Source organism: Nilaparvata lugens, chromosome X (assembly GCF_014356525.2).
Source record: "Nilaparvata lugens isolate BPH chromosome X, ASM1435652v1, whole genome shotgun sequence".
In the NCBI taxonomy this organism is placed as follows: Eukaryota; Metazoa; Arthropoda; class Insecta; order Hemiptera; family Delphacidae; genus Nilaparvata; species Nilaparvata lugens.
In genome coordinates this window covers 52213236-52225261 of record NC_052518.1, presented here as the reverse complement: position 1 = coordinate 52225261, position 12026 = coordinate 52213236, and the positions used below count along the sequence as shown (strand labels likewise).

The window sequence follows — 12026 nt, the reverse complement described above, 5'->3', positions numbered from 1 at the left end:
GGAGATTCACAAGGAAGATGTCATTATTAAGCCCATCCCTATCCCCTCAGGTCTACAGATTGGTAGAAGCATACATAAACCGAATCATGGAGAGACAGTGATGAGTGTGGTGAATCTGACTCTAAGTCCAATATCTATTCATCAGGAACAGTTGATGAGACAAGCAGAATTTATCTGAATTGTTGAACCAGATATTCAGGTTGCAATGTTGACTGAAACTGATGAGAAGCTTAAACTGGAATTGCAATACAAACTGGTTCACCTTTCCTCAAGTGATGCCAAGATTCTAGGAGCGTTGCTACAACCGTATTCTCATGTTTTTGAAGACCCAGGACTAGAGGGCTGTAGTGTCAATGTACAGCACCGTATTCCAACAAATGAGAATCAACCTATTACAAAAATACCTTACAGGGTTCCATTTAATATAAGACCAGTTGTTGAAAAACATAAAACTGAAATGCTAAAAACGGGAGTCATAGTTCCTTCCACTAGCCCCTGGAGTGCACCAGTTGTATTGGTAAGGAAGAAAACCACAGATGGAATTGTTAAACATGATACAATTCTGTGGACAGGAGGCCAAAGTGAACCATTGTAGTGGAGGGTGGCAGTCCCTTCCTCTCTGAGAACGATAGTTATGAGAATTTGTCACGAGACTCCTTGGGCTGGACATACTGGCATTGAAAGAACCCTCCTTAGGGTTAAACAACAATATTACTGGCCTGTAATGGCAAAAGAGGTTGAACAATATGTAAGACAATGCCACAGTTGTGGCATAAAACACCCTGAAAAAAAACATAAAACACCCTGTGCCTTGAAAGTGTCCTTGAAAAAGCCTATGAACCAACTTATCCCATGGAATTAGTGTCAATGGATGTGGTTGGTCCCTTGCCAACGAGCACTCTTGGGAATCTTTACTATGTGAGTTTCATAGACCACTTTACCAGATTTGCAGAAGCCCTTCCACTACCAGACCAAACTGCTGAATCAATTGCCAGAACCTTGGTTACACAAATCATATTCAGACATGGTGTACCAACCCGACTGATGACAGACCAGGGTAAAAACTTCTTGTCAAAGCTATTTTTGGAAGTATGCAACCAGCTGGGAATAGCAAGAATTCAACCACTGCATACCACCCAGAAGGCAATGGGAGAATAGAGAGGTTACATCGGACCCTCAATGAGAGCATGGCTCACTTTGTTCAACGGGATGGTAATGACTGGGACAACTGGCTGCCTTATGCTCTGATGGCTTATAATTCACTTCCTCATTCTTCAACAGGGTATTCCCCATTCTTTCTATGTCGGGGTCATGAAATGGTGTAACCTGCCAATCAACCTATACTTCAACACCTAAAACGTTGTTCAGTAGGAGAGCATTTGAAGAAATTGAAAATGAGACTGGGTGAGGCTTATCAACAAGCTGTCAAGAGTTCCTCAGAAGCAGCAGATAAACGGCTTATAACCGCTAATAAAGGCAGAAAACCAAGAGAATTCAAAGCTGGAGATGCTGTTTATCTGCACAATTCCGCAGTAAAGCCTGGAGAATCGAGTGAATTCCATCTCCCTTGGGTGGGACCATTTGAAGTGAGTAAGAAGATGTCCCCAGTGAACTATATGGTGATCTTGCCCGACAGTCGCCAGATCAACGTTCATGTGAACCGCTTGAAACCTTGCCTCAAACTCGAGGATGAAGAAAGACTAAGTTCCAGTGACGTTGCTGAAGAAGTTATTGATGTACAGGAGGAGGAAGACAACCTGGAGCAGGAAGAACCAGAGTCGGAGGTGGATGACCCATCTTATGTGCCCAGGGGTAGGGATCAAACCATCACAAGAACCTCATTTAATCATGATTAAAATTTAACCTTTTCCACAACCTGGCTTTTGACTTTTAAAAGGTTCCAAATTACAAGTTGTTTTACAAATATGAATTTCAATAATTTATTCATTGTGCACTCACTGTTGCAGCATGCACAAAGCTTAAGTTTTGAAATTTTATACTTCAGAATAATTATATATATATAATATTTATTTATAATTCAAAGAAGACATGAAATTAGTAAATTCTATACCATACACTTTGAGGAACAAACAAGCCATATTATAACAAAGCTGATGAGAGAAATACAATAGTAGGTACCGTAATAATAAAACAGACCATAATGAAAACGTATGAAACTATCACAGAAAACAAATTCGAACGTTTTACAAGAGTATAGTAAAAGCATCACTAGTATCATTTCTTAATTTGCAACATTTGACAACAAAATTTGCAAACACAAAGATGGACTAGCAATATTGAATCACCTTTATCAGGATACCTTGCAAACATAACCTCACAATATTCTTAAATACGGAAGACGTGATGTTCCGCCATCTTGTTTTGAGGAACTTTATGTGAGCGCTTTTAGACCTGTTCACAGCTATTCCTTTAGGCACTTTTACCTCATATAGCGGGCTACGAGTCATATGGCAACTGGGTCACACGTTTTGTAACAGAGCAGCAGTGTGACCTATGTGTCTTACTAAAGGCGCCTATAGCTAAAAGGCCTCTACAAAACGACTGAGCAACGGCCAACAGTTTATGTGTATGATTTTAGTTTATGTCTTACATAGCTATGGGTAGAGTTATGTGTGGACTCTGCAACCGGGCAATAGTTTACTGATAAACTTATCAAAACTATATTTATTTTATCAAATTTAAATCTAGAATTAAGTGCATTATCACAGCGCCCTTAAGTTCAAGATGAAAATAAAGTGCTGAGTCCAGGAAGAAATTAATAATAATAAAAAAAATAGATTAAAGAACCGAGGATATTGTTTATAACTCATTGTAGAATATTTGTGTATCAAAAATTGAAAATTTAAATCCTCGTTTAAGAAGGAAACATATGGAAATCCACAATCATGGAAAAAGGTAGGAATCACTCACACATGGAAAAAGTCTTGCAGCAAAGTCCGATACAAACTTCTTCATGATGAAGAAAGGTGAACTAATAAGTTTACTTAATAATTGAATATTGAAAAATGGTAAGCTAATATTCACAATACTTGTAAGTTTAAAACTTGACCTGCCACCACGGATTCCTGATGAGCTGTGTCAGACTAAGCAAGTTCATATTCGTAACTAAAACAAAGGCGCTCGGCGCATGAGCAATGATAATAGAGGTTCGGATGGGAAAGGGTTGTGACGGGAGAGGTTGGTCAACACTGATTATAAGAAAGTCCAGGGATCAACTGACCACCTGTTGCTGAAATCTAACCTATGGCCTACCACTACATCTTATCCCTTGGATATAAGATGCTCATCTAGATTATGCTCTCTCGACACCCGAATCTGATTCGATAATTATTGCTCTAACCTTCTCAGTAACCTTCTCACGGGATGCCACTTGAGACCCCTCATTTTTCACTATGGAATCACTCACAATAATCTATTGTCTGAGACTTAATTATCATACAACTCAAAACTATTTTTTTTTAGTGAAAATATATACAAATATACTAATCATGCAATTCAAAACTATGTTTTCAATTTATAAAAATATGAAGAGACTAAACTTGAGATTTTTCACTTTATTTCATTATGTTCACACATCATCAGCTGTAAGTTACTGTTGGGATGTTGAGAGTTTCCAAGCTAACAACAATGAAAATCAAGAGCTACTTTCAATCAAGATCATAGGTTTAGCAGATAGAAATGACAACTTATAACCTATATAACTCAATTCAAATAAATTAATGTAAATACGTTCAACTTGCGCATCGTGGTATGTCATAAAACAGAATGTTTAAGACAGAATAGCATAGTATGCAATTGTCAACGCCTTTCATTTAATGATAGTATTAAACATCTGGTAAAAACTTTGATTCACATATGAGACACACATATTTATATAATGACAAGGACAATGAAGGTGGCGCTTTACAAGTGTTCTAGAATTAGTCATTACTTTCCAGTGAATACCAAAAGAAATATATACTTCTCAATGATATAGAGTATTATTAATTATGGAATAACAGTGTACTCCCTAGCCCCTCAATATGTAAAATTTCCATTGGAGAGGACTATAAGAAGAATTATTCAAACGTTGTTTAATGGAATTGAATGAAATCTGTTGGGAATTTTGTCATTTGATTTATTAGCCAAGTACCATGACTTATCAAGAAACTATTTTAAAGAGGAATATAGAGTATTAAATGAAATTGTTTATGGACTGCGACAAAAAATTACAGAACACAGAGGTATAATAATGTTATGGGAAAAAATTACCTAATAATAGAATACCCGATTTATTGTACTCTCTTCCTATAGAATTAAGAAAATTGGAAAAGAAAGGTGAAGCTAAAATGAAATTAAAGGCATATTTTATGAGAATTAATAACGAATAGGAAAAATAGCTAGCATAACCTCAGATTATTCTGGTTGAAATTATTGAATGACTTACCCGTGACTTATCCGAATGTTAATGAGGTTAGAATATTTTATTCAATGTTATAGTAAGTAGTTAGCTATGATTCGAAACGCATTTGAAGCTAGTAGTTTACTTCCAGAATGTTATATCATTTATAAATACTGAATTTAGCCTAGTATAAGTAGATTTGTTTTTCAGATAAGTCATGTTCAACAAAATTAAATGGAAACACATAAAAATACGATGTATGATTTGAGAAATTAATGGTTCAAAATTGAAAATAGTGGAGAAAATGTTTTTGTTGAGTTTATTTCTTGTAATGTATAATTCCTGATGATATTGTGTTTATACTCTGATGAAAGTAAGGTTATAATTAGTATTATGAAAAATTCGAAATCTAAATGAGTTGTAACAAGAGTAACTAGATAAATCTTGGTTGTAGCCTAATTTGTGTATAATATGTGTGGCTGAGACTATATGAGGCCATGTGGCTGCTATCAAGCAGGCAGCAAATGCATTCTGAATATCAGTGTGATATCTGTGTATCAGAATACTGTGACAAAGTGGGATGCTACAAAAGTGTACCGACGATCTGTACTGAACTGTTTTCGAACTTCTGTTGTTGACTTCGTGTTCATTGGAATTATCAAAAAGTTAAAAAAAATATTATCTGTTAATTTTCTAACTATGAACCTCTCAAATAGCTAAATGGCGAGAGAGGTGATTATATATGTAATTAATGAAATGAAAAAAATAAATAAATTTAAAAATTGAAATTGAAAATTATTATTATTATCCTGTTTGAGGTTTTGCTTGACCACTCTTCCCCTGGGCTCCGACCCTCAAAGGAGAGTGACAAGCGATTTTATCAGAGTGATTGCTCCTCATGTCCATGTGGTAAACAATCATACTGGGTCTGTTACCATTAAATAGTTTGCTCTGTGTGGATGTAATGAACCAAGGATGACAGCCTTCTGCAATTGACCTGCTAGTGCAGTAGCAGCTCTCTCACAGGCTGGAATGGTTTTAAGGTTGACCAAAAACGAGGGTCCCATGCCACCCAAAACTCCTATAAACGACACCACCATTCTTATGGAGTGGCCTGGGTTGAGCCTGCGCAGCTCTATTAATAGGTCTTGATATTTTGCCTGTTTTCCTCATCCTTGCTGACAATGTTGCCTTCAGCTGGTGCTGAGAACGCGATTACATACATTGTATTTGCCACTATGTCAAGGAGGACAACATCAGGCTTTGTGGCTCTTAAAAGCACGGTGGTGGAGAATGAGTAATTCCAATACACTCGGCACCTTTCATTCCCCACAGCAGACTCAATCTCCCCTGGGGCATAAGGCAGCACTGGTGTTTTGTCGATACCAAATGGGTGTCTAAGATGTTAATAAAGCACTAGCAGAGCAGCATTATGTCGATTGATGTAGCCTGCAGTTGCATGTACAGAACAAGAAGACAGGATGTGCATGATCGTCTCTGATGCTCTATGACACTCGAAAAACTTTCGAAAAATGTCAATCGAACTCAAGCATACAACCCAACAGTGGAGGGAGGAGGGGTTCCTTCAACGTCTCAGCCAACAGCGTGATATAAACCTTATATTACCGGGTACACAAGGGTAACAGAGAATTCTAAAACAAGCCTAGATCAATAAAGATCCATTTAATAATAAATAGAAAGAAGATTTAAGACTGTACAAGAACACATTGAATAAATTAATAATTACAACAAGAAATAGCTATTATACAAATAAAATAAATAAATATAGTCAAAACCCCAGAACTCTCTGGAAATGCATAAATGATATTATAGATGAAAGCAATCATACAAATGAACACAAAAATGGAAGCATCAATATTGAATAGTTCCTTTGCGGAAGTGGGTATGAGACATGCAGAAGCTATACATATTAATAGAGATGCAGAGGATCTGCAATTTAATAACTATAGTACCCTTCAAAACTCGTGGTTTCTAACTCTAGTTGAAGCTTCACATGTAGAAGAAATTATATTTAAAAAATAAGGCTAGTCCTGGGACAGATAACATATCCAACTTTACATTGAAACAAATTGCTCAGTATATAGCAGCGCCTCTAGCTGATAGTATAAATAAAATTCTTGTAACAGGGACTTTCCCAGATCATTTTAAAGTTGCAAAGCTGAAACCAATATTCAAGGGGGGTGACAAAACTAAACCCAGTAACTACAGACCAATCAGTCTTTTAAGCAATTTAGCTAAAATAGTTGAACAGCTAATTAAACAAAGATCAATCAACTTCTCAGACAAATACAATCTCAATAGAGAAACAACAGTTTGGATTTCAAAGAAATAAAAGCACAGAAGATGCATTGTGTAGTTTTGTGAATCAGATTAGCAATAATTTAAATAACAAAAATAAAACTATGTCAATATTTTTAGACTTATAAAAAAGCTTTCGATACAATACCACATGACAAACTTTTTAAAAAATTACAAAAATAGGTATAACAGGAATTACTTTAGATTTATTCAAAAGCTATTTACAGGATAGATCACAAATATTGACCTTACATTCACAGAAAAGCACCCTAAACCTCACCACAAGGTACTGTTTTACCACCTGTTTTATTCCTCATCTATGTAAATGATCTTTTAAAATAAAAATTTGAAAATGGCAAGATTGTGTCATTTGCAGATGATACAGCAATAATCTTCACCAGTGCTGATTAGAGGAGCTTGTTCAGCGATGCAGAGAAAGATATATTGACAGTCAAAAGATGTCTGGACATGAATACCATGAGTTTGAATGTAAACAAAACAAAATAAATAACATTTTCACTAAATTCAACTGGACAACCAGAAAATCGCCGAAAACTGCATTCACTTTGCACAAATCGTTCAATATGTAACTGCCCAGAAATAGAAAAAGTAAATAATACTAAATATCTTGGAGTAATAATAGATGAAAACTTTAAATGGCAATCTCATATAAATTTTCTGTGTGAAAAACTAAACTACATTTCTTATGAATTCTATGAATTAAACAAAATATTAAATATAAATAGCATAAAAACCGTTTATCATGCCATAGTTCAATACGTTTACAATATGGATTAGTGATATGGGGTGCTGCATATGATGTAGGCTACAGATGGAAAATCTATTTATCATTCAAAAAAATATAATAGAAACTATTTTGAATGAACCAAGGATATACCCAACAAATCGAATTTTCCTGGATTTTGATGTTTTTACCGTGAGACAACTATATGTCAAAGTCTTAGTAAAAAATAAAAATATCTTCCCAAAGCTGATCAAGAACACTTATCATTTCAGACCGGGTATAAAAGAGGAGTTTCATGTTTATCCTACTAAACTTTCATTGATCAGAAGACAGCTAATTTACACAAGCAGTAACTGATCAATGAAATACCTTTTGACTTGGATTTCAAAATAAGTAAATGAGTAAATATGTTTATTTAATTTTATTTTTAATGATATGTCATATTATAAAGAGTTTGTAATATTTTTTGAACATTCTAATTGGCAATAAACTTGGATTTAGGAATACATGAAACGGGGGGAGAAGTATCAAATAGTATGAAGGTTATGGTAATTATTGCAGAAATGCAATAGAGATTGCAGTTTCCAACATAGCTTTGATGACAGATTGCTATTACCAATCCACAATAGGATGTTCAGCGAAAGAAAATATATTGGGAAGAATAGTGATATAATTTCAGAAAGAATAACACGAAATACCTTGCTTACAAAAAAGAACAATTCCAAAACGTTCCATAAGCAACACATCCGTGGTAATACGAAGCACTTATCACACGAATTGGAGGAAGCTTTTCACCAAGAGAAGACAATCACATTGTTGATTTTACTAAATTTTCCAATGAAATGAAAATCTAGTTCAATAGTGGAATAAATGATAAGTGATAGGATGACTATGTGTTGAAATTGACAGTAGACCAAGAAAATTGGACAGAGACACTATCGGTTTACATTTTACCAAGAACACAGTAGCAATACAACTCACAACGCAGCGAGCAGACAACTTTGTTTACACAGTCCAACAGCTGAGTACACAGCTTAGTTGAAAACGCCTTTACAGATATTGCAAACAATGCATATTGATTCTTTACCACTTCTAGCTGAAAATATTTGGCACTATGATGAATTGATAAGGACATGATCGGAATAGTTTCAATCATCAAATAAGTAATGACAATCACAATGAAACTACCGAAGTTTTGTTGTAAAATTTGAAAATTTCTTAGTTGTCAATATTTGTGAGTTGAAAAATTTTTTGCCGAAATTTTATCTATAATATATGGATGATTGGGCAGCTGAAAATAAGTTTCCTGACATTAATGATATGTTCGTAACATTTTGAAAAAATAATATGAAATGAATACATTGTTTATAACACAGAACAGTTCCAAAATTTGACTTGAGAAATACAAGGTGGCATTTAAAACAAAACCTCCACCAAGACAACAGATACAACCTAAACACAAATCTGATTGTAGCGATAGTCTTAGAGAAAAAATCTTGAAATTGAACCATTATAAACAATCATGATCAATTATTGAAACTTATTGAATGAAAAATTACAGTATTTAAAAAAGACGTGAACAGAAAAAATTGTGGAATTTATGAAGGAAATAACTTGGAAAACATCGTTTCAACTCGAAACATACAGAGTAAGCATAAACTATTTAACACATTATTTCATGGGTGAATAAAAAAATAACAAATAGCAGTATTGCGTCAATTTTTGTGGCAAACATTGGTGTAGCTTCTATAATGTGTGATGAACTTAGAAACGCAGTCGACTCAATGGTGGTGGTGACACAGTCGGTTCAATGGTGTGGGGTGACAGAACGTCAGAAGAAAGCTATGAGCGTTCTATGGTTTCACGAAAGCAGATAAAACAGTTATTACCGTTCAAAGACGTTTTCGTTTAGAGTATGACCGTGAAAAATAAGTTGTATGCAAGGAAATTATGAAATATTTATGAACTGAAACGAAGAATTGAAGCCGTAATTCAGGACATTACTTCAGATTGAAATTGAATATCTTCTAGATATTTTACGTGCACAAAAAGTGCTCTCGTAGGAATTTGTCGAACTTGTAAAAACTATTTGAAATCGGCTTTTCAATAAATCAATATCCATGTAATTACACTTATTCGTTATTTTTTTATTCACCTATGAAATGTGTTCAATAATTTATTCTCACCCTGTATATCTGAATAGCATTTTGAAACTGTCGGAAAGTCCTTGATTAATCACACAGCCGTCATTTTGTTTTTTCTCTTACCGTACTATTTTTTTTTTCTAAATAATGGCTGAAAATAAGGAAGTGAAACTTTGCAAAAACATTTGACAACCACAAAGAGCTTTATGTCAGCAAGACAGAGCTATAGGAAAATTATGACAATTTATTAAATTTATAAAACAAAATGACTGTTTAAAATTGTATTTCTTCAATAACCAAAACCATCGATTTTACAATAAACTAATAAATTTTTTACTAAATTTATTTACAAGTAGATTAACATCTCATTTTCCGATATTGAAGCAATATTAAGTAAGATATGACAGCTATAGTGGTAGGTGACCTCTGGAAGTTTGTTCCAGTGCACGCCAAGGCATGCACTAGAGGCATTGGCAAAAAGGCATGCTGCTAAAGTTTGCGTCAATAATGCAACAACCTTCATCTGCTTTGCATGTTAGTTATGGGCTATTTAAGATTTTTTGAAATAATAGAACATTATATAATCCTGTTTATCTAGGTTTGATTACTAAAGCTGCCATATATGTCTTAATATTCGTTCAATCATGAAAAATGAAGTGTCAATCAATCAATCAATCAATCAATCATTTATTGTCAAGGAACATAAAAATGTTACAAACAACGTCATTTTCTACAATAGATTATACAATGACCGACAATACAATTAGTAAACAGTAAAATAATACAATATAATAATAGCAGACACTTAGACGCCTAACACAATTTACAATATATCACAGTTAGCTTTGGTCAGACAAAAAACTCTCTCACAGAATACAGGCACCTTTCTATTAGCAAATCCCTCAAGTGAGTCTTGAATTGTGGAACGTTCATCGTTCGAACGTCAACATCAAGTTCATTGAATAGCTTTACCGACATGTATTTCCAATTTTTCTGAGAGCTTGTATATTGATTACTCTCAATTCTAACATTAAGACTGCTTCTTGTGGGGTAACTATGGATATCACCATTTAATCTAAAATTACTCAGGTGCTTTTTAACATATAAACAACATGAAAACACATAAAGTGAAGGCAGAGTCAATAACCTTAATCTACGGAATAGCGCTCTACATGAAGCTCGGGGTGGTTCCTTACAGATAATTCTTACAGCCCTCTTCTGCAGTCTGAAAAGTGTGATAATTGTGGAACAGTTTCCCCACAATTGTATGCCATAAGCTAGATGACTAAAGATATGAGCATAATACACACTCATTAGAACATCATGTCTAACAATATGTCTCAGCCTGCGCAATACAAATAAACCTTTACTCAGCTTCCCAGCTATGTATGTTATATGGCACTTCCAATTTAAATTAGTGTCTAGCATAAAACCCAAGAACTTTAGATAGCCTATGTCGGTGGACCTGGTGTTGAAGCTGAACTGAAGGTCGTTGGTTTTTTGTAGGTTCAAGCTTAAACTGTTTGATGCACACCAATCTCTTATAGCCAATGTGCTTTTTTCAACCACTGTATCTACACTTTGTTTATCAGAACCATTCACTATTAGACCTAGATCGTCAGCAAAAAGGTAGGGTTGGTTGTCAATGTGACAATTGCTTATCAAACTTGGTAAGTCATTTATGTAGATGATAAATAAAAGTGGCCCAAGTATGGATCCTTGTGGCACACCAAACTTAACGACTTCACCACTTGAAAATTTACCATCTCTACAAACAAACTGCAGTCTATTGGTTAGGTATGAATGAATGAGGTTTACTGCCGCGTTTTCAAGGCCATAGTATGAGAGTTTGTTCGCTAAGATACTATATTCTACTGACTCAAATGCTTTGGATTGATCATAGGCTCTAAGGTTGACACGTCTATTTTGCTCCAACTTTTCAATAGCATCCTGAACAAGCTTCAAAACAGTGTCACAAGTACTCAGGTTCTTACGAAAACCATATTGGCTTTCTGTCAGTATACTGTTTTTTTCGAAATAACCTACCAATTGTTTGTGGAGCAGCATCTCAAATAATTTAGAAATTATTTCTATTATACAAATAGGTCGGTAATTCTCTATGTCAGACTTATCACCCTTCTTGAATACAGGGATCATCTTCACCCTTTTCAGTTTGTCAGGGAAAATCCCCATGTCCAGACACTGGTTGAAAATGTGGGCTAGAACTTCTGAGATTTCGGAAGCAGCCGTTTTCAGTATTGAAGAGTTAAGGCCATTCACATCCAGACAGTTGCTGTTATTCATTCTGTGAATTGTGTCAAAAACTTCTTCCACGGTGAAATGCTCAAAGATGAACTTTGATTCTGGCTTTGGCATTTCTGATAAGTAGTAATTGGAGTCGAAAGTACTCTTAGGA

The 12026-nt window shown here is 34.7% G+C and overlaps 1 protein-coding gene across 8 annotated transcripts in view; it reads right to left on the bottom strand.

Moving 5' to 3' along the window:
* LOC111056735 (protein son of sevenless) overlaps positions 1–12026 on the bottom strand; it is a 482488-nt gene that overhangs the window by 223101 nt on the left and 247361 nt on the right. Inside the window, exon 1 of one of the 8 annotated variants that reach the window (XM_039443302.1) lies at positions 8165–8636. The exons of 4 other annotated variants lie outside the window; for them this stretch is intronic. In XM_039443302.1, coding sequence (XP_039299236.1) covers positions 8165–8212 — 48 coding nt within the window. In that variant the 5' untranslated portion in view covers positions 8213–8636. Of the gene's footprint in view, positions 1–8164; positions 8637–12026 lie in introns of those variants that run through there. 3 more of the 8 variants (XM_039443305.1, XM_039443303.1, XM_039443306.1) reach the window with 3 other exon arrangements.